At 36.9% G+C, this 26,311-nt stretch overlaps 3 protein-coding genes across 3 annotated transcripts in view; 1 reads left to right on the top strand and 2 right to left on the bottom strand.

Moving 5' to 3' along the window:
- LOC135071684 (AP-1 complex subunit gamma-1) overlaps window positions 1-3,527 on the bottom strand; it is a 38,622-nt gene extending 35,095 nt beyond the window's left edge. Inside the window, exons 1-2 of the mRNA XM_063965462.1 lie at window positions 3,366-3,527; window positions 1,117-1,178 (exon numbers count right to left, since the gene is read on the bottom strand). Coding sequence (XP_063821532.1) covers window positions 1,117-1,178; window positions 3,366-3,424 — 121 coding nt within the window. The 5' untranslated portion in view covers window positions 3,425-3,527. The remainder of the gene's footprint in view (window positions 1-1,116; window positions 1,179-3,365) is intronic.
- Window positions 3,528-3,624: 97 nt separating this feature from the next.
- On the bottom strand, window positions 3,625-7,018 carry LOC135071679 (ADP-ribosylation factor-related protein 1). The gene is made up of 5 exons (XM_063965451.1): window positions 6,837-7,018; window positions 6,587-6,757; window positions 5,691-5,772; window positions 4,801-4,972; window positions 3,625-3,868 (listed from the first exon to the last, which is right to left on the bottom strand). The coding sequence occupies exons 1-5, from the start codon at window positions 6,927-6,929 to the stop codon at window positions 3,775-3,777; spliced, it is 612 nt and encodes a 203-aa protein (XP_063821521.1). The 5' UTR covers window positions 6,930-7,018; the 3' UTR covers window positions 3,625-3,774.
- Window positions 7,019-15,960: 8,942 nt separating this feature from the next.
- Window positions 15,961-26,311, top strand: part of LOC135071675 (23 kDa integral membrane protein-like) — a 37,660-nt gene continuing 27,309 nt past the window's right edge. The window contains exons 1-4 of the mRNA XM_063965445.1: window positions 15,961-16,363; window positions 16,811-16,999; window positions 17,371-17,553; window positions 23,314-23,532. Of these exons, the coding sequence (XP_063821515.1) occupies window positions 16,304-16,363; window positions 16,811-16,999; window positions 17,371-17,553; window positions 23,314-23,532 (651 nt within the window). The 5' untranslated portion in view covers window positions 15,961-16,303. The remainder of the gene's footprint in view (window positions 16,364-16,810; window positions 17,000-17,370; window positions 17,554-23,313; window positions 23,533-26,311) is intronic.

Below are 26,311 nucleotides of genomic sequence, written 5' to 3'. Positions count from 1 at the left end.
CATTACTACCATGACCTTACTTTTACCAAATATTGTTACCCTAATCCATGTGTAAGGTACAATAATAAAACAAATACCTGTTTTTCTGTTTCGGGTGTTACATCGCCGAAGTAACAAGAAAACACACTTAAAACTTGATGATTATCAATTTTTTTGGGACTATGACGCTATCTACCAATACTATGATAAATACCCTCGAATTATATAGTGGCAAAACGTTTCACAGATTGATAGTTTTTTTAAAATCGTATTACCAATAATTAGAGAGAAAATGATCATTCAGACAGTTGACTTAAGTATAGACTTTGAAGACTAATAACTTAAAAATTACTTGTTTCTTTCAGATTTTTTTTGTTGCACATTATAATTTGGAATGTTTACTTTCAAAATTCATCAGATTTAATGCGAATAGAACATATTTAGTTTTTCACCCTCGGTAACATTTGTCATGGAATGACCCATATATTATCGTTCATTACAGACCACTAACACAGCCCTAAGTGAGCTAGGGCCCGCCCGATTAAGGAATCACGTCCTGTTTTTGATTTATCAATCAAGTTCAAATGGCATTCCTTCACAGACACAATGTAGTATCTTATCTGGTAGAAATAAGGGCTATTTTACTACAAATATTATTCAGATGACTAGATTACATTCAAACTATAATTTTAATTCTCAATGAACCCTGAGCAAGTGTTCTGTGGAGCTAGTAATTTGGTTTTCCTTAACCTCTAATTGATTAAGAATGATAAGGCAAATAGTTCTCAGAAATAAATTGGTTTTCTAGAAATAGTATGAGTTATTTTAGTTATTGATTTTACTATTTCAACAATACAATTTCATTGAAATAATTGGTTAATGTAAAGTATAAAAATGTATAAAAAGTAGTTAATATATTGTTAGTAGGCTGGCAAGGAATTCTATAAAATTTTTGTTACAGACAAAGTGTGTGGAAAAGCATTGTGTTAGGACCTTACTAAAAAGATGTGAAATTATGCAAGTTAATTTCTAATTGGAGCTAATTAGATAGGGTATAATTTAAATAATATTTATTTAATTTGAATTGAATACATTTAACCTGTTAAAATTATCACTATAATTTGTAACGGAACTCACCTCTTTCTATGGCCTCATTTACCACTTGCTTTATGGTAGCAATATTAAACGCCGGGTTAAACCTGCAAGAAAACATTAACATTAGGATTTTTATTGTCTTTGATTAATAAATTCTATGAAAATTAGTAGTATTGTATGTAGGCATTAGTACTGCAGAGAATAAAGAAACAGAACCTAAATAAATTTAGAAACTAACTGGACTTCATTATCCTTGATCCTACTAATATTGTAAATGCAAAAGTTTGTGTGGATGTCTGGACGTTTGTTACTCTTTCACGCAAAAACTACTGACGATCTGTGAAAACTAAATTTCACGCGAGTGAAGCCGCAGGCAAAAGCTAGTTATTCATAAAACAAAGATTTGTTATTGACCTGTTGATGTTCAACAAAATTACCAATATGTGGTTCAATTCAAAGACAGCCCTAGGCTAGCCTCACAGCTAGTTGAGTGTGACAACTGTCCAAACTCGGATTTGTGAATTACAATGACTAACAATGTCACGACAGTCAATTAGAATGAACTATTGACTGCCATTATAGGTGATTGTAGGCAGAATTGTTCAAATAGAAGAATGATTTTATTAATTTGATTTTTATTAAGTGATGGCAAATTTTACTGGTGACTGAAATAGTTATAATGTGACCATGATGTACCATTAAAGATTTTGAAACAATCACATTGGTTTTAAAATATTTGAATGAAAAGTCATTTGTTTTGCATCTCTTGACATAATTATATTGTACAGAAATTATCTCTTTTATTTTCTTAAAATCTTATGATTCTAGTAAGGCTGTAAAAAAGCTCAAAATAATGTTTACGTTGGATTGCATTCACAGCTTATAATTTAAAAGTATCTGTGCCTTTATAGTCTTGTTAGTAGCTTAAAATAATAAAAGCAAACAGGCAAATACATGCTCATGTGTCAAATCCTCTACATATATTAATAAGGTATTAATATTTGTGTAACTTAATTATGTATTGTCAAGGTCACTTTGGATAAATCGATAAACTTACATTCCAGATTTTTGTACATGATAATTTGTCAAACAAAAAATATATAAAAGCAGACTTGTAGATCACTGTCAGGAGATTGCAGATTTTGACAAGTTCAAGGATTAAAATAAGTACATAGTTTACATGTAATTGAATAATTTAAACTTTATTACTTTTAGATTAGCTGCTTGTTATAATAAAATAAATAATAACATTTTAGCAAGTACGTAAATAGGCAAATACAGCCAAAAGAAAGTATAATTTAAGATAAAGCGTAGGAAGAAGAGATTGAACTAAATAATGTTGATGTATTGAAAGCAGAGTAAAGTACTTTATTATAACCTTTAAAAAACGTAAATAACATAATTTTTACCCGGATTCGGAGCCGTTCATCTTGAGTCCGTTAGGGTTTTCCTTTAACGTTATTCAGATGAGTCTTGAATTACTAGTGGCACAGGTAATCGCTCTTGATTGGGGCAGGTGCAAAGGACAAAAATCAGCGGGGAAAAAACACTTGTTTACAGAAGTTATCACTTGAACACTCTTATAAAACATAAAGAAAGGAACTAAGGACTAATTTACAGGTTTTTAGTTAGGTCCCTATGCATTTTATCTCGTCACAAACCATAGAAATGCAAGAGAAATCGCACGCCACCTTTGGCTAACTTCTGTCATATTTTCACTTCCAATTCAAACATGAATATGCGTTCTGAGTATTATATAATTTAAGCGGTTAAATTATACACTAAATCGACGACAAAATATTTTATCACAGCACGTAATTACACGAAGAATTATTACGATATTCGCCAGCTGACATTTCCGTGGTGCGTTGCAAGATTCAACATGGCCGACTCCTCGGGCATGACGTTTACCATTTTTTGGTCAACTCAGAGACTGTTTAATAATTTTGTATAATTTAGAATATACAAAATTATAATTAATATTTATTTGAATGGCCGATAACAAAGTTGTAATATCTCTTTGTTTGTTATCTAGTACCTGTCACCTATTATAATTATTTTCATAGTAAGTTAATGGATGACAGCCCCAAAAATGATTTCTGAACGAACGCGACGTGGAAAACTTATTTGATTTCCGAAAAGTCGACATCCGCTTTCTCAATAATTTTTCCACTTTGCGTTTTTTCTTGACCTATCAATCAACTAACAAGATCACGAGATAAGAGAGCAATAACTTGAATAAAATTGATTAAATAAAGAATTAAACCCAAATTCATTGTTTGTTTACCTACCTTCTGTTTTGTTCTGGCGGTAATACACTCCAATCCACTTCATACATAGGATAGGCCATAACTATAACATTTGCATTTACACCAACACTAAAAATATATTAACATTTCACAACTAGGGCACAGTATTCCACGGCGGTGCAAGGCGGACTGTTATCAGAAGTGTTTATCAGGTACAGGTACCTCCTCGAACGTCTATCCAGTAATTACGTATCTCTTATCAAAGGTACAATTTATCACTGAAAAAGGATAGCAATATAACCACAGTTTTACTAATGTTTTATTCTTAATGTCAATACAGTATGTACAAAACAATGGATCGAGTCACAGCATTATCTAAATAGGAAAACTCATTATTATTCATTGTATTTCGCGCCGTGGACGTGTGATAAATGCAGGTGACGCCGTCGTACTATAAGTTGTCGTCGTGATTCCGCGGTGGTCGGTCAACGCTGTTCCTTTTGATGCAGTCCACTAGCCATCGAATGCCTTCATCTACACCATCTCTGAAAAAAAAAAGAATAAACACTTAAGACATAAAAAAAATAAAAGATACACAGGTATAATTAAGCAGACATGATTAACATAAAAACCTACATGAGTTCTAACTGAATTACATCATTTACATCTTACTATAATTTATTTGGAGTACCTATTGATGTTGGTTTGTTCAATACTGTTTAAATGTAGAATTTTCCTTATAAGTATGCTCCGCCATTTATCTTTAAAATCATATTTGCTACAGAGTTACAAATAACATAAAATTTAATTTAATAGACATCGCATCGTCAGTAATTGCTTAGCTATTTTACGACGGTGTCGATGCTAAATCGCATGTTTTAAAATATTTAATACCGCAGACGGAACTTTCCGTATCAATGAAGAAAAATCTAAAACATGACATTTTCGTAATATTTTGGACACAAAACGAGTTTAGTTCGTACTTGTTTTGTTTGAAGGCGCGCAGCCCTTGCATAGATCCCGTGTGGAGCTCTCGAACTCAGTAGAAGATGGGGGTGGAATGGGTTAAAACTAGATTGTTGGGAAAGGGAAGTTGAAAAGATTAACAAAAATTAGGCTAATGTACGTCCATGGGCTAATGAGGGCTCTTAACAGTTGGCATCACTGGCGAGTGACAGGACCATAATCTACAGTGGCGCCAACTGGTGAGTACAAATACGATAACCCTCACTAAAGCCCGGTCTGTGAGCACGTAGAATTTTGTCCAATGTCCCCAAGCTACCCATCCTTATCGCTCGCGCGTAATTATATTGCTGTCGCGACTGTGCGACGGGCGCCCGTAGTGAGACCAGACTATAGTTAAGGAATATTTCAGGGGTGGCCAACCTTTATGTATCAAATAGGTGTCCAAAATATTGTGTCGCCATTGTTTTGCTATCCCTTCATTTACTAAGAAGAAAATAGAATTATTTATTACCCATTTAAAGCAGACGTGGCCATCAACATGATGTCTCTGGCGCCGATGAGGTGGGCGTTCTGGTTGAAGATGGGCTTCACTGTGTGCACGCCCATGCAGTCCGGAATGTCTTGCTTGTTGGCCAGCACCAGCAGTGGGACTCCGGAGAGGTGCTCCGATGCTATCATCCTGTCTAAAACATAAGTACATTATGAGGAACTAGTTAGCAGTTATTTATTATTATTATCTACATTAACACTGGTCAAACATACATAATTTTACTATTTTATTAATGTGTTACAGCTTATAAGTACTTATCAAATTTTCATTGACTATCAAGTTTAGTTAAATACCAAAAGGTATAATTTCAGCAGGGTTCGAAAATATCCGATATTTATTATAAATATCAAAATATCGGATATTTATGATATATATCCGATATATATCAACTTTGATATATATCAATTTTGTATGAAAGCCATACTATTATTTTATTGTATTATTCATGAATACTATTGCATAAGTGTTACATAAACATGTTTTTACTGTTTTTAAAACTTAAAATCAGCCAAATAAAGCAAAAACATAAAATTTCTTTTAAATACGGCAAAATCAACTAAAAAAATAAAAATCTTATGTCAAAAAGTACAAATACAGTAACAAATTTTAAAAGTTGATATATATCATTAAAACCGGCTTGATATATATCGGATATATATCCGATATATATCAAGATATATATCCCTTGATATATATCCTCGAACCCTGAATTTCAGTAAAAATAAAAATGATTATACATAAAATAGGTGATAGGAATACATTTGAGAATACAGAAATACAAAGATTAATGATCTAAGAAATAGAAACCTATTAAGTTCATGTGTTTCTCAATCCTTTTTCATTATACTCACCAAAGGTTTCCTTCGATTCAGATACTCTCTCTCTGTCAGACGAATCCACAATGTAAATGACGGCATGACACTCTGCATAGTACTGGAAACAAATATTTAGCACCTTATTAATAATAATAACACTTTGTACACCACACACAAAACAAGAAAGTCAGAGATACACAGGGACAGTACAATTTAGGCAGTCTTATCGCTTAGTTATAAAAACTAAAACAGATTTGTGAGAAGATCAAGCTAAAACCATGCATCCATACAGTTGGTATAAAATGTTTTAATTTTTGTTGAAAAATGCCCTGTATTAATCAACAAAAATTGAACAGGTAAATAAAATTAGTTATTTCATAAGTTTTGCAGTAAACAATATTTTGTTATAAATGTGTCTCATTCACTGTCAATATCTTAAATAATTTTATGACAGTAAATTATACTGCTTGGTGCTTGGCACACAAACAAATAAAATTGCAAGTTGTCATTTATAAACATACCTCAGTTCAAAAGTCAAATTGTAACTGTAACTTATATAACTTAATTTAAACTATAGCATAGAATTAAGCATGCTATTGGTTTAGAGCAGGGGTCTCCAAACTACGGCTTACGGGCCATATCCAGCCCCACTGTCATCAATCCAGCCCGCGACAGTAATTGAAATGCAATAAAAGCATATGTTTGTACAGGTGGGCATAAAAATGAAAACTGTTATGGCCGTTGCAACATTGCGAATAAATTATTGCGAATAAATTATTATAGCCAATATGGCATAATAATTTATTGGAGACCCCTGGTCTAGATATTGATGAATCAGCATTTGAAATTTTATTTACAAAAGTTTTAAAGTTATTATTCATTAAATCTGTTCAACACTTATTTTGTGGACAGTGAGATTTGAACGTAATTACTTTGTCCCAGAGAGATTGAAGTTCTTGTTGTCCGCCTAGGTCCCAAAAGTTCAGCATGACTCCATCCACATCTATTTTGCCTATATTAAGTCCAACTGTCGTGGTTATCCTGTTTGGATTCATTGCTTTATATTTCCTCGTAAATTTTGTTTTAGCTGCTTCCAAATAAGTCTGTAATAGTCAATTAATTTATGAAACAATGGAAAACTGATATTCAAGTAGGTAGTCAATGATTTCCATAATTGCTTACAGTTTTGCCCGCATTGTCCAAACCTAATATTAACACACAGTATTCGTCTTTTTGAATAATATACTTGTAGAAACCATGTATTAATGTGTACATTTTAGACCATTATTATTTGGAATTTCTAAATAAATAAATTGTAAACTCGAGCTTCACAAAATAAACACGCAATCATTTGTTTGCTATTTTAACGTTCAAATGTCATGCTAATGTCATTACTCGAGCGAGACGGAGCGTCAAGATGCCAACAGCCCCCCTAGACAAAACGCACTTTTTGATCGAATCGAAAATCGAATCCGTCAAATTCCATACAAAAAAGGGGCTTTTCGACCACTTTTCGACTGGTTTGCGATTATAATTGCACTTTGTCTAGACCCCCAGTTAATTTTAGTTATAGCCTGACCACACAGATAAGGATAGATGCAGCATGTGTCAAAAATTGTATGAAGCCGAGCGTGCCACTTTTTAAACGTCATTAGTGTCATTTTAGCGAATTTTAGTGATTGCCGCAACGTAAAAGTAATCGTATCATCGTACTGCATTTGCAAAATCATCGAATGATATCGTGTGACTCGATTCGAAAATTAATTAATTCCGATAAAACTGATAATTTGTTAAATACAAAACCAAAAACATCTTTATTTACCTTTTTAAAATAAATTAATTCTTACAAATCGTCAAATCTCGTTATTTTTTTACCCTACCACCGTTTCAAGACATAAATTTGTCAAGTGCATGAATACATGCATCAGTGTGTGTCTTATTGTTATGAGTAAGTACGGTTCCTTGGGATCGGTATGAGTGCACCACATACAGGGACCATGGTTTTAACTCTTAAGAGTACATCGCAGGATATGTATTAAAAACAATGCTACTTTATACTTCTTCTACTGCTACTTTATTCTAATTAATTATTTGTTACTTGTGCTGTTAATTATAATTCTCAATCCGTAAATAATTTCTTCTTTCTACCGTGTTCGTACTACTGTCCTCGTAAAATCATCGTAACCGATTGTTGTAATCGGATTACATGAACATCACTCGACCATGTATGTCCATTTGGACATATCGGAATGGCACGCTTTGACGATCAACTTGCTGTATCTACTCTAATCCATATCTGTGCCTGACCAGGAACATAAAAACCCTCGCCATGTTGCGGAAAACTAATGGTACTAATTTCTTTTAATGGCAACAGTAACTGAAAACTTCATTTTAATGTCACTTTGCATGTCAGTTTATTGCTGTCATAGTGTAAACAAACTTTATTTTAAATGTGCGCAATTGATTTTGTGAATAAATTGCTAAAATCTTTTTATAGTCGTGAAAGAAAAGTGGTTCACAATGTGTTAAAGTATTTGTCGAAGAGAAATACTAAGGGTTCGGACAATATTTTCATTGAATAATGTTTCCGACAAAGGTTGTCAAATTGACTGACATGTTTATCGTATAGTACAGTCAACTATGAAAATTAGCTGTGGTTTGTTTCAACTACCTATTTTAAAGTTTTTTGTCACTTTTTAAGTGTTGAATTTTATGGAATTGGGAAAGAAGTACCGAGTTTGAAGCGTTCTTAGCAGACATTGCAGTTGAATATTCAAGTTCTGAATTTTATTATTGATGAATAATAAAATAAATCCTACTAGCTCGATTGATGGTTTCATGTAATTTATTTAAACCAGGTTACCTATAATAATATTTTTTCGTTAATTTATGAAAATATCAAATTAGCCCATAATTCTGAATCCTGATACATAAAGTTAGCCTATTAATTTAACACAGGTACGACTGTACTCAGTGTTGCACTATCAAATGCAACTGACGCGCCTCTATGCCAGGGTTTTTATGTTCCTGGTCAGGCTATACCGGAATTAATTCATTAGAGGTGATAAAATTTAAAAGTGATTGTGATAGTATTGTTGAAAGCCGACTACCGACTAGACTAGGCGAGGTAGTAGCATGAAGCTAAAGATAAAAATGGAGGGCAAACTTGGAACAAAAACTTGAGTCAAATACCTACTTATATCTATCTCGCTCTCTGTGGCCCTACCTCTCTTTTTAGTGTGAACTGTAGTATTGCTATCTCCTGAGCCCCGATTACGGTAATTTTTAACGTCAACAATCCAGACACGCTTCTCGATTCTGCGATACGATTGGTCGTTCAACAGCGTACGTCAGCTGTTTTGACCAATCGTATCGCAGAATCAGAAACGCGTCTGGATTGTAGACGTTAAAAGTTACCGTAATCGGGGCTCTGATTTAAATCTCCTAGTAAATTCTTCGAAATAGCCAATTCACTAACCAAATCATAAGTTAAACAAATAAATAATTAAATATTTGAACTACGATTACCTAGTTGAATTAAAAATCACAAAATTGTCGGCCGTTTAGGTTTAATGTGTTGGCGAATCAGGGAATTACAATCCCAATTCCTGGGGAATCGGTACCATGTGGCAACATCGGCCCAATCCGGCCCATCATGGCGGTTGTTTACTATTTTGTTTATTATGCAGTTAATTTCGTTTGAGATTGTTTACAGGAAATAATCATTGTTTTATCACAAGAAATGATGCAAAATTTTGTAGTGCGTGGTTGCGGTAGTACGTGGTGTCCTGGAAGTGACATAAGATTCCACGCGTAAGTGTTTATTTCGTGATTTCCGACATTGGATCATTGTAAACATTTTTCACATTTTTTACAGTAATTTCTTCCTAAAACGTTTTACCAGTATTTACACTTATAATTTTTAATGATACCTATGTCAAGAAATAAAGATTTTACATTGAGTTTCATTGAATTTGAGCAAATTTATATTTTTTGTTTATTTAGAAAGAGAGAGTCTGCCCACAGAGAGCGAGATAGATAGTTTGTGCTTCAAGTAGGTATTCGGAGTGTGGCCTCCATTTTTATCTGTAGCTTCATGGGTAGTAGGTATTTATTTAAAGTACAATCTTTTTCAACTATATTTTTTTGACGTTGCAACAACTTTATTTACAATAAACAGAATTTTTTTTTAAAACTAAGGCAAACTTAACTCTAAACAAAATAAAAATATAAACTTATATTACTCAAAAATAAAAGTGTGTCCGTGAGGCAAAGAGGCGAGAATGCTGGCTGCATTTCCTCGCTGAATGGCAATACTAAGCCTTTGTGCAAGGAAAGAGCCAGCATTTAGATTTTCCGAAATTTTAATTAATTTAGGGGAAATGGTCCGAAACAGTAATTTAGCATTCGGTCCCCAAGGTCCGAAGGTCTCGACACCAAAAGGCGCAAATATGTAGTCATTAGAAAGTGACTCATATTTGCGCCGTTTGGCTAACTCAGCCGACTCTGCTGCAGCCCCAGCTTTAGCAACTGATTCCCTGAGGTGGGAAGGGGCTAAAGTATCGACACATGTAGCGTCCCAAACTAAAGCCCGTCCCCGTTCCCAGGGAACCAGAGTGAGACCATCAGGTCTCTTGCCATCATCACGGACCAATCCACGTGGTTCCAACGTGGAAGGAACGTTGATGCTGGCAAGGGCTCTCCTGATGGCGTCGTTGAGAGCAGCGTGTCGGGCGAGACGACCAGCACTTTGCTGGCAACATAGACCGTGGTGACCGAATTGGTCCACCTCTTTGCCACAGGGACACGTGTGGGGTACACAGATTGGTGCACCGAGGCGTAAGCCCACACACACCCGGAAAGACTCGTTGTCAAAAAATGTTCCGAGATTTTTGGAGGGAAGTGCATTTAGCCAGTGACCGGATTCCCTACAAGAAACCGCTAAGAGCCTAGCTTTGTTAGTATCACTGATAGAATTTTGAACAAGGTGGTTAAAAGTCTCTTTCGCTAGTGGAGCGTCCCAGAGTTTTTGATGATGACGTTCCTTTGGGACGTCCTCACTAGGACAGAGACTTTTCCAAGATTCTTCCGCCTCACTAATTTCATCTAAAAATGTGCTGTTAAAAAAAATTTTTTTGACGAGGGGAAGAGTACTGTAAGCGGACGAAAGAAAGGCGGGTAAAGCAACACTAGAAATTTTGCGTATGCCGATACCACCGAGCCGAATAGGGAGTGTGGCTTGTAGCCAGGAATTATCATTGAGTTGCAAATTTAGAATTTTTTCAAGGGAAGATCTAAGGGTCGAATCTATCACATCCAAATAGTTGTTTTTTGTCCAAACTGGACTTGCACGGAGAGTATATGTAAATTTAGGGACAAATAGGCAATATTTCAAAATAGTGAAAGCAATATGAGAATTTAGATGTTCCAGCCTGGACGCCATATTTGAAAAATGGTTAATTTTTTTGTCCAAACAAGGTTTAATGCTGTCATCGAGAAGAGGAGCACCAAGAAGGCAAAGTGAGTCAGAATTTAGAATTTTGATGTTGGGGGCCAGACAGTTGAATTTATCCAAAATGTTTTGTCGAATATTTGAAGGAATATTATTGTTAATAAAAATTTCGCATTTGGAAAGGTTAAGGTCTAGTCCAATCTTTTTAAAGTTGGTCATTATCCTAACAAGATCATTATAAACAGAATCTGCTTTGCCTCCTAGGGTACCGTCGTCAAGATACCAAACATTTAATTTCGAATTTAGATTGGAGATGATTGGGTGGATACCTAAACTAAAAAGTGCTGGACCTAAAGGATCGCCTTGCTGAACACCAACGGCTGACTCAATACAATGATCGGTATAAAGTAATTTAGATGGGGAGTTGTAACACTGGTAAACGAAAGGATAAATCTGAGGAATGTGGAAACGAACCTCGTTCAGCAAGGCGGATCTGTCCAGCGAGTTGAAAGCATTCTTCACGTCTACTTTCAAGAGAATTTCGCAATCAGTGCTGGCCAAAAAGTTCCTAGTAGCATGAACGGCGGCTTCGCAACCTCCTTTGCTCCCAAAACCAACTTGAGTTGGTTGGAAAAGCTCTTTCAGGGGGCAGAAGATATCCCTACAAGCAAGTTTCGCTGCAAGACGGCGAAAGGTGGATCCTATGGCGATGGGGCGGATACCACCATCTTTCTTGCGGAAGGCACAGAGCCTTGCACCGTAAAGAAAAGGGGAGAAATTATCTACTACCTTACCTGAAAGGAGGAGGTTGTAAAGCTTCGTAATGTTTGAGAGAAGTGTTCTGCCGGCGTCAGCGGCGGAAACACTCACCAAATCCTTTAGGTGTTGAGGAGTGATACCGTCGATACCACCAGCAGAACCAGGGGGGAAGGACATGATCGCAGCAAGGGTGTCGCTGTCATCAACAATCTGTAATGGTTGATAATTTAGGGGGGGTGGTAGACAAACGGGAGAGGGAGGAATTGGACGTGAAGGATGCTTTTCTTGAAGGCTCTTAAGGGTTTCTTGATTTGGAGGAGCAAGGGTGTCATCAGAGAAAAGGATTCGAGCTGCATTTTTGAGGTCACCATCCATTACTTTAGACTCTACGGTTCGGTAAATATTTGCAGATGAACGAAGAGGGAAAGGCGGAAGGAGAAGAGGATTCGGGTTATGGGATGAATTTTCAATGAGCGCACGGGTAAGAGATTTTGACGAGGGACTGACATGAAGATGTGAATATGAAAAAGTGACGTTCGGTAAAATAAACGAAAGACGTTTTAATTGTCATGGCAATTATGTCAGTCAACTGATGTCAACAGTGTCACTATGACGTAACATTATTCACTAACGTTTGTTAGCAAGGGCATAAAAAATATACATCATGACATTGAAATAAAAAGCAAATTAAATAAACATGAACTTCAGATTTTTCAGATACATTTGAAGTTTGTTGTCATGCTGTAGGTAAAAGTTCTTTAATTTTAAAAAAATCTAACGTTCTAACACGTAAGATATTGGTAAGATATTTTAATAGTCTCGTAAAAAATCTTGCCTCCATTCGCCCAGGAAGAAAATAATTTTAGGTTTGGTTCAAGTGTGACGGTAGGTAAAATGCCTCCTAAAGGCCTAAAATCCCCTACCTTGGAATTGAAATCAAGCACTTATGGTGATTCCGACGGTGAGTTTGTTACGCCTCGCAGCGTGAGCCTAACATTACTTCTTGAAGGCGACCCTCCTGGTCCAGGCGATTGGCCATTTTTGACTTTTTTCAATGGTCAGATTGTCTTGGAAGGTAAATGGCAAAATGGACTAATTCTTGAGACTGAGGCTCTACCATTAGACCTTAAAGATATTTATTTTCAACAACTCGTAGCAGAACAACCATTAATTTTTATTCTTCGTACCATTGGAGGAAAAGGAGCCAAAGACCCTGATCCTCTGCTTAATATGGATAATCGGGCAGGGGCCACTGTTGATTTGTTGCCTTTAGTTTTGGGAGAGGATGAAGTAAATGTCCGCGTTTCATTAGTTATGTTGACTACAGGTGAACGCACGAACTGTGTTGTGGAAGCGTATGCTAAGGCAAATGGAGCATGTGAAAATACTAAAGTTCCTCTAACACTAACTATGTTATCTGCTCACTGTTTACCCTTTGCCAGAGAAGGTACTGTATATCTTGCTGCTATTGGTTTAAATGACATTACTGATCGCATAGCAGTTAATTTTGGTATGTCTTTGAGTACGAATACTGCTTCGAAAGTAGTATGGGCGTCGGCGAGTAATGCCGGTCAAGGTGCTAATACGATGTATAATGTTCCTTACAAAGACAGATTCATCCCGCAGGATTTTGAGCCGCGAGATAGGGAGGATTGTAATTCTGTATACTGGAACGCTATGAAAAGAGTATTAGTGGATCCTGTGGAATTGCGTGAACGGCTTTCATCGCCATTTTTGATCGAAATAGCTGGAGTTCCTAGGATGGGAAAGATCGACGTTCGTGGCCGATACATGGGTATGGTCGATGCTGGAGTGCTGTTAGAATCTGGTCAATACGGTGTTATTGCTTGTACCAAGTTACTATTTTATAATGAAGCAGAACTTCCGGATAATGTTGGTGCATTGTTAGAACTGCCGCCTACCAGTGCCAAAGTCAGTGCACGTGAAACTGATTTAATCACAGATGATTTTGGCCATAATGCTTACATCGCAATAAGATTTGATGTAACGGAACCTCTAGTTGCAAAATCTAAGATATCTTGGTTGTACGAAATTTTGGGATTTTTACCACCAGAAGGACAATCTTTTCCGATTGATGGTTTGGAAATCGAAATGCCACAGGAGGATCCTTTGATTGACGTAAGACGTATAAGAAAGGAAGGGGGAGCGCTAGCTGTACACAAAGAGTTGAGTGGTCTTGCTTGCCGAGGAGCTGTCCCAATGAATCAAGGTATAAAGCGAACGGCTGCTAATCGTTTACTGATGAGAGTAAGAACAATGCTAAAACAATTTGCTCCTGGTGACTGTACATACATAGAATGGCAGGACACGGTGACAGCCCAGCACGCAGCCAGTAGACGTGCAGTGACTGCTTCCTTTGCTCCGCAACCGCCAGCACCCCATGCGACATCTCGAGTTGCTGCCGCTAGATCCCGCTTAGCTGGAGATACTAGAATTGCGGAGATGCACATTGAAAACAATCTGAAAGTTGGCTGTAATTATCCAAGACCGTTACTTGCTAAGGCCTTGCGTTGCTTAGAAGAAAGGAACGAAATGGATGCTAGAATCTACTTGCTTCAAGCTATGAGTGCTCACATACGAAATAGGTTTTTGCTATGGGCTTTTGGAGCTCTTGAATTTGATAAAGGAGATGAAGGTTATGAAACTGCTTCGGCTGCTTTTCGAATCGCAATCAAAGGAGATTATTCCGAAGGTACTACTAATGCGATAGGTTGGGCAGCTTTGCATGCTTTGTATCATTATCATGATAACATGTTCGCTGCCTTCGTATCTGCTAAAAAAATGAGAAAAGCTTACGAACTCCCCAGAGAATGGAAAAAGTTTTTGAGTAGATGGGTTGAAATCAGCGGTGAGGAGGAGACTTTCTGGATTCCACACATCGTGTCTTTTGATAATCCCATGTTAATCGCAGCAGCGTTTTTCCTCTGTTTACGATGCTATACTTTTAGTGAAAGATTGCTGCAATGTTACGAATTGGGATGTGCAACGCGTGGTTCTCGCTTCGGGATAAAAACGAAAATAGGGGCTGACGTTTATTACGTTAGAGCTGCAGCGTATCTGATACAGCGTGAAATAGCGAAGGCCTTGGTGATAACTGATGAGGGCATACAGAAGTTTGGTCCCTCTCCAATGATGTCACAAATGAGGGCCACGTGCTTGGCTTGCGCTCGCGGTTGGGACGGGGAGTGTGAGAAATCTCTCTCTGATGCGGAGAGAGCTGGAGCCGAATCGTGTCCATCATTGTTGTTGAAGGCTGCTTTATCAGGTTTTAAAATAGATCCAGGCGCGGCACTTCAAAGAGCAGCTCGGGCGCACAAAATTGCTCCTTCAGCTCACTCTGCGCTTACTATTGGTCGTATTTATGCAAAACTTGGCGAAGAAGGTTTGGCCGAACGATGGGCGTCGGCTGCTGTGAAGACTGAGCCAATGTTGGCTGATGGATGGGCAGTGCTTGCTTTGCTAGCAATGTACCAGAGGGACGTGAACAAGGCGAGGACCATGCTCAGAACCGCGAAGCAGGTTGGTCCTTTGTCACCAGACATAGATGAAGAAGTTAAGAAAGTCATGGATATTATTCAAGTGGAGACCTTGCCAGATACGCTAGTGAAAAACTTGTGCTTCTGTGATTACTACTAGTTTAGTCCGAGTTTATAATATTAATCTCCTTTCTTATTTCTCGTATTGTAATGACTTAATTAAAGCAAATAAATTAAATTAATGTTGTGTTTTTATCATTAAGTACCTATTGGAATTAGGGTATGTTGATAAAATTCTGCTTACCTACGGACAGAATGAACTTATGACGACGATAAGTTTTATCTATTGCGTATCAAACTCCATGAAAAATGCTTAAGTTATAAATTAAATTTCATTAATTAAATTATCATAAAAACGGAGCCCAAGGGATTACAATTACTTTGATGAAATAGCATGTGCTTATAGTTAGGTAGGTTGCACCTATCTACTTATTTTGTTAAAAAAGATCCTGTGGGAATCAGTGACGGAACACTGTGTCGCTAAAATAGAGGTGTCACTGAGCTATTTATAACTAAACATTGCTTTTCACCGAGAGTGAGCGACAGAAAGTAGGTTAGCCAAACCACCGTCACCTCAACACAGTATCTGATAACATAATGATAGCGATAACACCTGATCGCGACATACGAATAATCCCGAAGAACAAATGATTAATAGCGCTCCAAGAATAGGCGCGCCCATAGTTCAGGCCAAAAGATTTAACGATAAAGTTAGTGTTGATAAATGTCGAATGGTTAATTCTGAGCAGTTGCATCACTCGGAGGAGACGCACGCGCACGGTCGGCGACATACACAAACAATCTCTGAGGTGGAACGACCGCTCTTTGTTTTTACTCGAGTTTCAAACAAGATCTTGGATATGTGAAGGCGGAACACCAAAATGGCTCTCTCGACAAATTGCTGGAAATATCTTGTGTTAACTTTCAATGTTTTGTTCGCGGTGAGTACAGTTTTAACTACTTTTGTGAACTCGATTGACACGGTTCCCCTGTACGCTGAATCAGCGCGCTTTGTTTCCATAACAACACAGTGAAAACATGCATTTGATTTAGTGAATCTAATAAAATATTGTAGTTTCTTAGAATGTATTAGACATTGTTCCAATTTATTCCCTTGTGCTCATGACACGGTTTTTAATTAGAATTAATGAGTTAAAAGTTTCACGAAGAGTTCTATTAATGAGTGCATTGTACGTTCAATTAATTAAATACTGCCAAATCGCGTAGTTCTCCAATAAATCTGAAATCCACCTGTTAGTGGCGCTACTAGCTACGGATTTACGTGCAAGTATAACCAGGAAAAACTACAGATTTGATAGAACGGCAATGCATTCGGTTTTAGTCGGGTATGATTTGGTTCTAATAGAGTTGTTGTTATTTCTCAACAGATGTCAGCAGTGGTCTTGTTTGGCGCGAGCGGCTACCTGCTATACAGGTTGTTCGTGTATCGGCACTTCATCGGAGTCAATGTGGAGTATCCAGCTATCCTGCTCCTGATGATGGCCATCATCACATGCTCTATAGCGTGGATTGGGTGGAGGACAGCCAAGTCCTTGCATCAGATCCATGTCATATTGGTGGGTATTTAGCTGATTGCGCCAACAAATCAAATTAATTAATTACCTATAATTAATTCATACATTAATTTGAGATTACCAAAATATGCCTACATAATTACATATTCAATTCCTGCTATAATTCATGCTTCAATTTGTGGCTCTCTCTAGAGACAAATGGAGGATTCGCTTTACACTCACGCTAGGCAGTAGGCAGACGGTTTGGGGAAGCCCGCTGATGTTTGCAATGTCCCTACTTGCCATCTAAGACCTCCACGGGAAGAGTGGAGATACTTAGTTCTGTTCTCTTATGCCGGAACCACACGGCTGATAAAACTGTGATAATAGAATGATTGATTGGACTTAACGATACTATGTTTTGGCATTTCCAGACTGGCGTCCTCATCGTGATAGTGGTGGTGGTGGAATTCTCGTGCTTCGTGTGGGCCATGGTGGTGTGGGACAGCGTGGACATCGACATTAAGAACTCCATGACGGGGTACTTCAACCAGATGCTGGCCGCCAACCAGCCGGAGTCTGCTGACGCTATAAGATGGGATAGACTTCATGTCAAGGTGACTTACCACTTGATATGTAGGGCCAGAGGCCATATAAATCCTTATATGTATAACTAGGCCCTAAATAAATAAGGATTTGTCTGGGACTGAGTTTACCTACTAATAGACAGTTTTCTTCTTCTGATTAATATCATTGCGGGTCCAATGGTAGTTTAACTTTCCCCCGGACAAACTTGGCCTTCATTGGTTGGGTTTTTATTGGTTACAACTTAACCGCAATAGATTCTGGCTACCAGTTGCAGAATTTGCAGCGGTGGAAATGAGAGGAATAATCCAGTTTAAAAGACAGTTTTAATCCAATATTAGTGAACGTCAGAATGGCGGGTGTATGGTCACAGAAATGAATAATATAAATATGAATTTTTAATACCTGAGGTGTACCTTTATGTACCTTTAGTTATTAATTTTGTACTTCCCTAATACGGGAACAATTTAAATTACAAAATGAGCCGCCAACCTGATATCAGGTTGGCGGGTGTATGCTGAAATTGGACGAAACAGGTAAGTTATGGTTTTCTTATATTTACCATTATTTAGTACCTCAAATGTACCTCACAAATATATTATGATAAACCAAATGCGACGAATAATTAACGAGAAAATTGATACGAAAAATTTGATGTCCACCATTTTTTTGATGGCCACCATTTCTTTTAACAAGTTAGAAAGTTGACACTGACACAGATAATACATACCATACAGATATTTTTTAAGTCTGTTTTTTATGGCATGCACACTTGTGCATTTGCCAATGCCAATACTTTCCTAAAATGTAAAAGTATTGATATAGTCTATCCAATATAGCTTGATTAGAATGACAGCTATCAAACGAATGTGACTAGTGCTGTGTATGTTTCGTACGGTTCACATAGATGTATCGATAAGTTTTCGAAAAAATTTTATAAAAAAATGCACCCAATTTTTCTTCATATCTTTATTCATAAAAATGACAATTATAATTTAAATTTAAAGACAGTAAAATTTAAAATTCATGTCAAGGGTGTACAACCTAAGTCGTAGTCATTATCATCAGTGTTCTTCAGTGGTTTTTTCCTCTCGCTAGAGGGCGGTGGGCATCTCTTCGGCCTCAGCCTCGAACTTAGCGGGCAGCGGGGCGGCGGCGGCGGCGGCGCGGGAGCGGGGCGGGCAACGCAGACCCGTTCTCGAAACCAGCGGGCAGCTCGCGCGGCGCTTTAGCGGCGAAGTGTTGTGTTCGGGGTTGTGTTGTCGAGATATTTGTTTTTATTCGCGAACGAAATGTCTGAACAACGGCGACAATTTTATTTCGATTCAAATTTATTCCTTAAGCTCGATTTATTGTGGGCAAAAGAAGGAGTGCGCTGCCCGCTCGTTGCCCGCTCCCTCGCCGCTGCCCGCTCGTTGCCCGCTCCGGCGCCGCTGCCGCGCCGCTGTTTTCGAGAACCGGTCTATTTGATTTTACGCATAAGATCCTGCCGCTCCCGCCCCGCCACCGCTCCCGCGCCGCTGCCCGCTAAGTTCGAGGCTGAGGCCTTCTAGAGCAACGGTGCTATGAATACCCAAAAAAATACCGGTGATTGATTTCCAATGTTTGATTATTTAAGAATGAAATGTTTTTTGGTTTTTAATAGTGAACATTTAGAAAAACGTATAACTTGACTTAAATATGTTAAAAAATTAGTTAGAAAAAAAAAGTTAAACATGTTAAAAAATTAGTTTTAATTTAATATGACATTTGTCGATATGTCCCATCACTAACATTTTTGTAACTCGAGATAACCTTGTAGAGACGTCGTTAATACTCTAGCTTGATTTTTATAATTTCGAATTACTACTTATTGGTGTAATTTAACGCTGGATTTACACGAAATTAACATTTTTATTGGAAGCACTGTCGTCGAAAATATTGTTTGTAGGTCAGACGTGAATTATTTCTTGTCCGCCAATATTTAGCTCTCATTGATCGCTACTACAAAGTTATGTCGTTACTTTTGATGGCAGCTGTCATTCTAATCAAGCTATATTGGATAGACTATAGTAGCGCCCTGCTGTAAATGTCATAAGGTTGTCCAACGTGGCAATAATAGGGATGTTGACTGGGTAATGAAATCGAAATTCTATTCAGTCCGTCAGACAGATAATAAAAATATTTTGGAGACATTTTTTTTTCATAATCTAATAATTACAGTATTATATTGAGTTGAAATGTCGCGTGACGTCACTTTTGAGTAAAAAATCTACTCAAGCGTGGCGTAACGCGCCATTTAAACTCGATGAAGGACTGTTATTATTTAATTATGAAAGAAAATAAAAAATATGAGTTTAATATTTCTAATATCTGTCTGACGGACAAATAATTGAAATTTTGTCATTTAGACTATTGGAACTATTATTCGTGACATCGTATTCGTCTTCTTCTTCTAATTTTATTGTCTTTTCTCCTTCGTCTTCTATTCTTATTCTTTTTCCCATGGTTCTTCTCATTATTATTATTATCTTCTTCTGTCTTCATTTCTTGTTTTTTTTGTCTTATTTCTTCTTCTTTTATCTTCTGTATATTATTATTTTCTTTTTTCTTCGTTTTCTTTTATTTTTTCTTGTTTCTTCTTCTTGATATAATATCTTTATGATAAGAAGAAAGATAAGAAGAATAAAAATAGTAAAAACAAGATGAAATACAGACAGAATAAATGAATGAAGAATAAGACAAAAAAAGGATAAAAAGAAATAAAATATGAGAAGACGAAAGAAAAAAAATAATAAGAAGAAATAAGACGAAAAAAAAAACAAAGAAAATTAATTTTATTATGTATCCAACTTATAACGTATTACTTCATTCAGAGCTTCCTCGTTGTGGATAAAAAAATACTAGAAAACGATTCTAAGAACTCCACTTGCATTTTAGTCGGCCGCTTGGTGTAGTGTTTCGAAACGGACTACTATTCCGGAGGTTGCGGGTTCGATTATCGCACATTACAAACAAATTGTATGCATGAACATATATTTTGTTTGTATTGGACTGGGTGTTTTCTATGTATATATATGATTTAAAAAGAAAAGCATTTAATATGTTTATATCCGTTGTCTAGTACCTATAGTACAAGCTTTGCTTAGTTTGGGACTAGAAGCGCAGTCTAAAATGTCCAAGGATATTATTTATTTATTATTTCTTAATCTTCAACAGATAATCAAGAGAAAGAGGTATTTATTATAAATTGCTCTTCCAGCATTTCAATTTTATTATTCAATCTTGCTTGATGATTAATAATGATTTTGCTTGATGAAATCTTATCAAGTTTCTTTACATGGTTACAACATTTTCACCATTCCTTTGCACCAATTTGTGAGATTCACCTGTAGGTAAACCTCAATAAAGCAGCTATTAAGAAAGAAAAATACTTAAAAATAAACATAACCCTCTTTCTGACGCAGTCGGGTAATAAACTAAATGTAATCTTAACATTTCAGTCCGACTTACCTGTCAACTCAACGACGTGCTTTAAAATCAAAGATTGAGTTTAAATTACGCCATATTTTACAATACACATTGAAAACAATATAACTCGCTTGAGTTTTTTTTTGTATTTTCATAAAAATAACAAATAATCATGAAGATTCACAAAATTTCTGCAGTGGTTGACAAATCTCGTAATTTGTTTTGACAGGTGACAATAAAGCCATAGACAATTTCCTTATGAAAGCCACACTTTTCCAATATTTTTGTTTGCCATGAGATTCTGGTAGACCTATACAGGAGAGCACTTGGCACTACTATAAATCAATACTTTTAAAGGCTAAATGACAAATTTTCAATTATTTGTCCGTCAGACAGATATTAGAAAATATTAAACTCATATTTTTTATTTTCTTTCATAATTAAATAATAACAGTCCTACATCGAGTTGAATTGGCGCGTTACGTCACGCTTGAGTAGATTTTTTACTCAAAAGTGACGTCACGCGACATTTCAACTCAATACAATACTGTAATTATTAGATTATGAAAAAAAAATGTCTCCAAAATATTTTTATTATCTGTCTGACGGACTGAATAGAATTTCGATTTCATTACCCAGTCAACATCCCTATTATTGCCACGTTGGACAACCTTATGACATTTACAGCAGGGCGCTACTATCAATACTTTTAGATTTTAGGAAAGTATTGGCATTGGCAAATGCACAAGTGTGCATGCCATAAAAAACAGACTTAAAAAATATCTGTATGGTATGTATTATCTGTGTCAGTGTCAACTTTCTAACTTGTTAAAAGAAATGGTGGCCATCAAAAAAATGGTGGACATCAAATTTTTCGTATCAATTTTCTCGTTAATTATTCGTCGCATTTGGTTTATCATAATATATTTGTGAGGTACATTTGAGGTACTAAATAATGGTAAATATAAGAAAACCATAACTTACCTGTTTCGTCCAATTTCAGCATACACCCGCCAACCTGATATCAGGTTGGCGGCTCATTTTGTAATTTAAATTGTTCCCGTATTAGGGAAGTACAAAATGAATAACTAAAGGTACATAAAGGTACACCTCAGGTATTAAAAATTCATATTTATATTATTCATTTCTGTGACCATACACCCGCCATTCTGACGTTCACCAATATTAACTCTATCGTAGTTAGAGAAAACGACTTTGAAACGGATAACAAACATGATAAAAAAGGTTACAATAAATCCCGTTGGATTTCACCAGATTATATCCAAGTATTGGAAAACCCCTCACGCTTCATTGTAATTAATAAACTAGCTAATCAATATGAAAATAACCTCGTGCTCTCATTATATCTAAAGAGTTATGAGTTTTTCAACTAGGAATTTCTGGTCTGTTACCTACCAATTTAAATACCTAATAAACAAAGTGCGACATGGAAACTAATTCATACAATTTGATTCTGGTAGCTTTGAAAGCTTTAAACTTTTATAAAAATGAGTGATGTCAAACTACTTTAGTGTAAAACTACACTTTTCATTTAATTGTTCTGATAAGGGACCTTGAGTGTTCCGTGAGAGCGTCGGCGTGATTGTTTTAGAGCACGCGTGCGTGACCTACACCGCATGTTGATGATGATGTTACTATTTTTGTGGTTACTGTACTTGCCTACCACTTTACGTACGGTTTACACCGCTTGATTTTAAAATTTAGATGCTAGGTTATCCCTAAATAAATTAGTTCAACTTGATAGAGGTTAAAAAAACAGAAAATTAGTCTGACAGTAGACATCATAACAACTTTATAAAGTAGCGTAGGTACACACCCTTACTCCACCTCGAAAATATATCCTACTTCCTAGCTCTCACGAAAGTTTGGATGTCTGGATGTTTGTTACTCTTTCACGCAAAAGCTACTGAACGGATTTTGATGAAACTTTACAGTATTATTGTTTATAACCCAGAATAACAGAATAATTGAGGATCTGTGACAAACGAAATTTCACGCGGGAAAAGCCGCGGGCAAAAGCTAGTAACTAATAAATGTAATTCTAAACCAATGAAGGGCAGCATTTCTTTGTTCATAATGATGACAATTTTTCTGTAACTTTCATCATCATCATTTCAGCCTTAGGAAGTTAGGACGTCGACTGCTGAACATAGGCCTCCCCTAATGCTTTCCATGTTGATAGATTTGTAGCGGCCTGCGACCAGCGCTTCCCTGCTACCTTTATGATGTCGTCGGTCCACCTTGTGGGTTATTATTTATTATTATGATTTCATGCTTTTTCAAGGTTGACTTTTACTAAAATGTTTTCCCGCTCTTTCTAGTTCGAATGTTGTGGCGTGGGTGGGCCCAACGACTTTGGAAAGAAGGGCGCAGTCCCCTTCTCCTGCTGCGGGCAGGGGCCCCTGGACGCCCAGTTCAAGCCGTACACGGCCGACTGCTCCGCCATGTTCCAGAGAGGCTGTGGGAAGCCCCTGCACGATTATGCCAGGGAACACCTTATGTACATCGCTATGACTGCGCTGGTCGCTTCTGTGTTGCAGGTAAGAAAAACATATTCTATTAATCTAAACTGACTACAGCGTGGGACGTCCACCCACAAGGTGGACCGACGACCTGATAAAGGTAGCAGGACAGGAAGGCGCTGGATGCAGGCCGCTGCCAACCGTGCTATGTGGAAATCATTGGGGGAGGCCTATGTTCAGCAGTGGACGTCCTGTGGCTAAAATGATGATAACGAAACTGACTGCAACCGTTTGCAGTGCAACGAGTTCGGTGTCCGTACAGCTATTATATAGCAAACATTGCTGTGCAAGTACTTAGGTACCCAAGTAAGTAATCATCAGAATCATGATGAATTGAAGAATTGTCACTTATTTCTGCCTTCATAATTCAGGCTAGGGATAGGTAGTAAGAATTTGATGAGATGTATCTTCCACTAATTCTGTACCTAACACTCTAGTATTCTTTTTTCTCTTCACCACGATCTTAGACAATTCAAGAATTTAGATCCGAATAAACCAATTCTCCACCCATTTACTAATCGATGCTAGTTGGTGTCGAATTGATTAAAAATAATGTCTCTGTGAACCTCAGTGCCATACAGTCAAAGATGTCGCTAGTTATTGCCTCAGTGACCTTAAGACAATATTGAATATGGAAAGGCTCTAATCGCTATGAATAACAATAGGCATTGTCCTCGTAATAAATAATTACATCGCCTATATGGGAGTATGCCATCACTGGGGATGTCAGACATGACATATTGTGACTGTGGACTGTGGTAAACAATTAATTTGAAATTGGTGACTCATGGGACAATTGGTATTTAAAGGTCAGTAGATAATTAATTAATTATTAAAAATTATACATAACTAGTTATTTAAATTTATCATTCTAGGGAAGGTAGGGAAAAGAGATTTCCAAACGCAACTTTAATGGTGCTTTAAAAAGTTTAGCATTTTCAATTTACTTACACACGATTCTTGAAAAATTTTCCTTGACCTTTAGGTCATCGAGCGATACAAAGGTTTAAAGGTCTATTATAGAGCAATGAAGCCTGTGTAGTTAGAGGTTTAAAAGTGCCATAGTCATGACCGTATTGACACAAAATATAATATATATATATTTTGTGGTATTGATTTGTGTAAGCACCTACATCTATCGGAACAATGTAATTTATATAATTTTTCATCCAATGCCCTTCTCTCACTTAGACACGCACCACCTAACTCAGGTGTGTCGTAGAGAAGAAAAATAAATCCTTAGGGCTTATTATTTTTTTGTTCATTAAGCCTATAAATTCATTAATTGAACTCTAAGATCGTTATCGGTACATTGTTTCGCTTGGTTAAACTAAGCGAAAAAAATGCCAAAAATACAACATCAATTCGAAGAGTCAACCTATTTTTAACCTTATGACAGGTTAATAACTCTGTTTTTCGATGCTTTTGAAGGCAAGCGCACGCGCAGCCACAACGTGTAAACTTCGCCATAAAGCACAATTGGCTCCGTAACGTCTATTTTTAACTGACCACTTAATGCGATAAAAATGGCGGCAAACGTGCTACCAACTTGTAAACTTTCGGTAATTTTTGTGTTTAGGTGTAATGGTGTATTTGCGATACGCTTAGCATAGCAATAGGGCTATAATAGATCGCTTTAATTTACTTTTTACGGGTTTTACTTACACATACCTAGGTGCATAAAGATGAAAGATGGTTAGTTAAAAAATGTAATGCCATAGATTGTTTGTATAACTATAGCTTCATTCATCGCGTTTGTTGGAGAAAAAGTCCTTAATGATAGATCGCCCGGTGCTTTGTCCTGCTGGAAGCTCTTCTGGAAGGACTGGTCTTTTGTTCTAAACGTCCTGCCAGAAGATTATCGCAAGTCCTGCCCGCAGTACGCAATTTGTACGTGTTTGCTTGCTGGTCCTTCCAGCAGTACGGTGACCTTCAAATTTGAACTCATCCTCACCAGAAGTAGTAAACACTTGGTTAGTGTTTATTAAATAAAAAGTCATGTCGTAGAATCATTTTGTTTAACCAGTATTTTACTTTTCTTAATATATTATAAACTTGTTTATCTTCTTTCAACTTAACTAATAGGAACTATAATAAGGAACTTTAAATTAATTACTTTGGTACGTCACTTTGTATTAGAAATTACACCTATCACTTACAAATACACTACAAATTAAAAACAAAAACAAGAAACAAATTATAAATGTTTGATTAGGCTGGAATACTTCACATTCATTATAATATTATCGCCAAAATGTTGCCGACTCCACGCCCGGCGCGTCAAAATGTGTCGCGCGAGCGCGAACGCGCTGCCCCCGTGTATACTCGTGCGCCATCGGGCTCCGACTAACGGTTAGTCGCGTTTTTCGATCTTGGGCACTATTGGGTGAAAGAGAGAGAAACACTCTATTTTTTCGTGTAAATTTGAAATTTGTACAATGTATACTTACGAAACTGTGATCTTTTAATTTTGCGTCCTACCGGAAGTACTTTAAGTCCTGCTGGCAGGACTCCGGGCGATCTATCATTAATAGCAACCACGAAATGGAAGACGCAGCCTTGGAAAGCCTGTGAAACGATGACACGGTGACCCTTACGGATCCAAGGTCCAAAAGGCTCAGGGCCATTCGCAGCCTAGGAAATATCTCGATGCTGATTATAAGTAATCTGATGAACCATAGACACCATAAGCAGAAAGTAGTTGCGTCTGGGTTTGCCAAATGTTTGTCTCAAGCGTAGTTCAAAAGGTGGATTCAATAAATTAGCAAATACGGAACTTCGCGTTGTATGAAGATGT

Source organism: Ostrinia nubilalis, chromosome 5 (assembly GCF_963855985.1).
Source record: "Ostrinia nubilalis chromosome 5, ilOstNubi1.1, whole genome shotgun sequence".
In the NCBI taxonomy this organism is placed as follows: Eukaryota; Metazoa; Arthropoda; class Insecta; order Lepidoptera; family Crambidae; genus Ostrinia; species Ostrinia nubilalis.
Note: the sequence above shows the minus strand (reverse complement) of the source record. Positions and strands in the feature narration are given on the sequence as shown.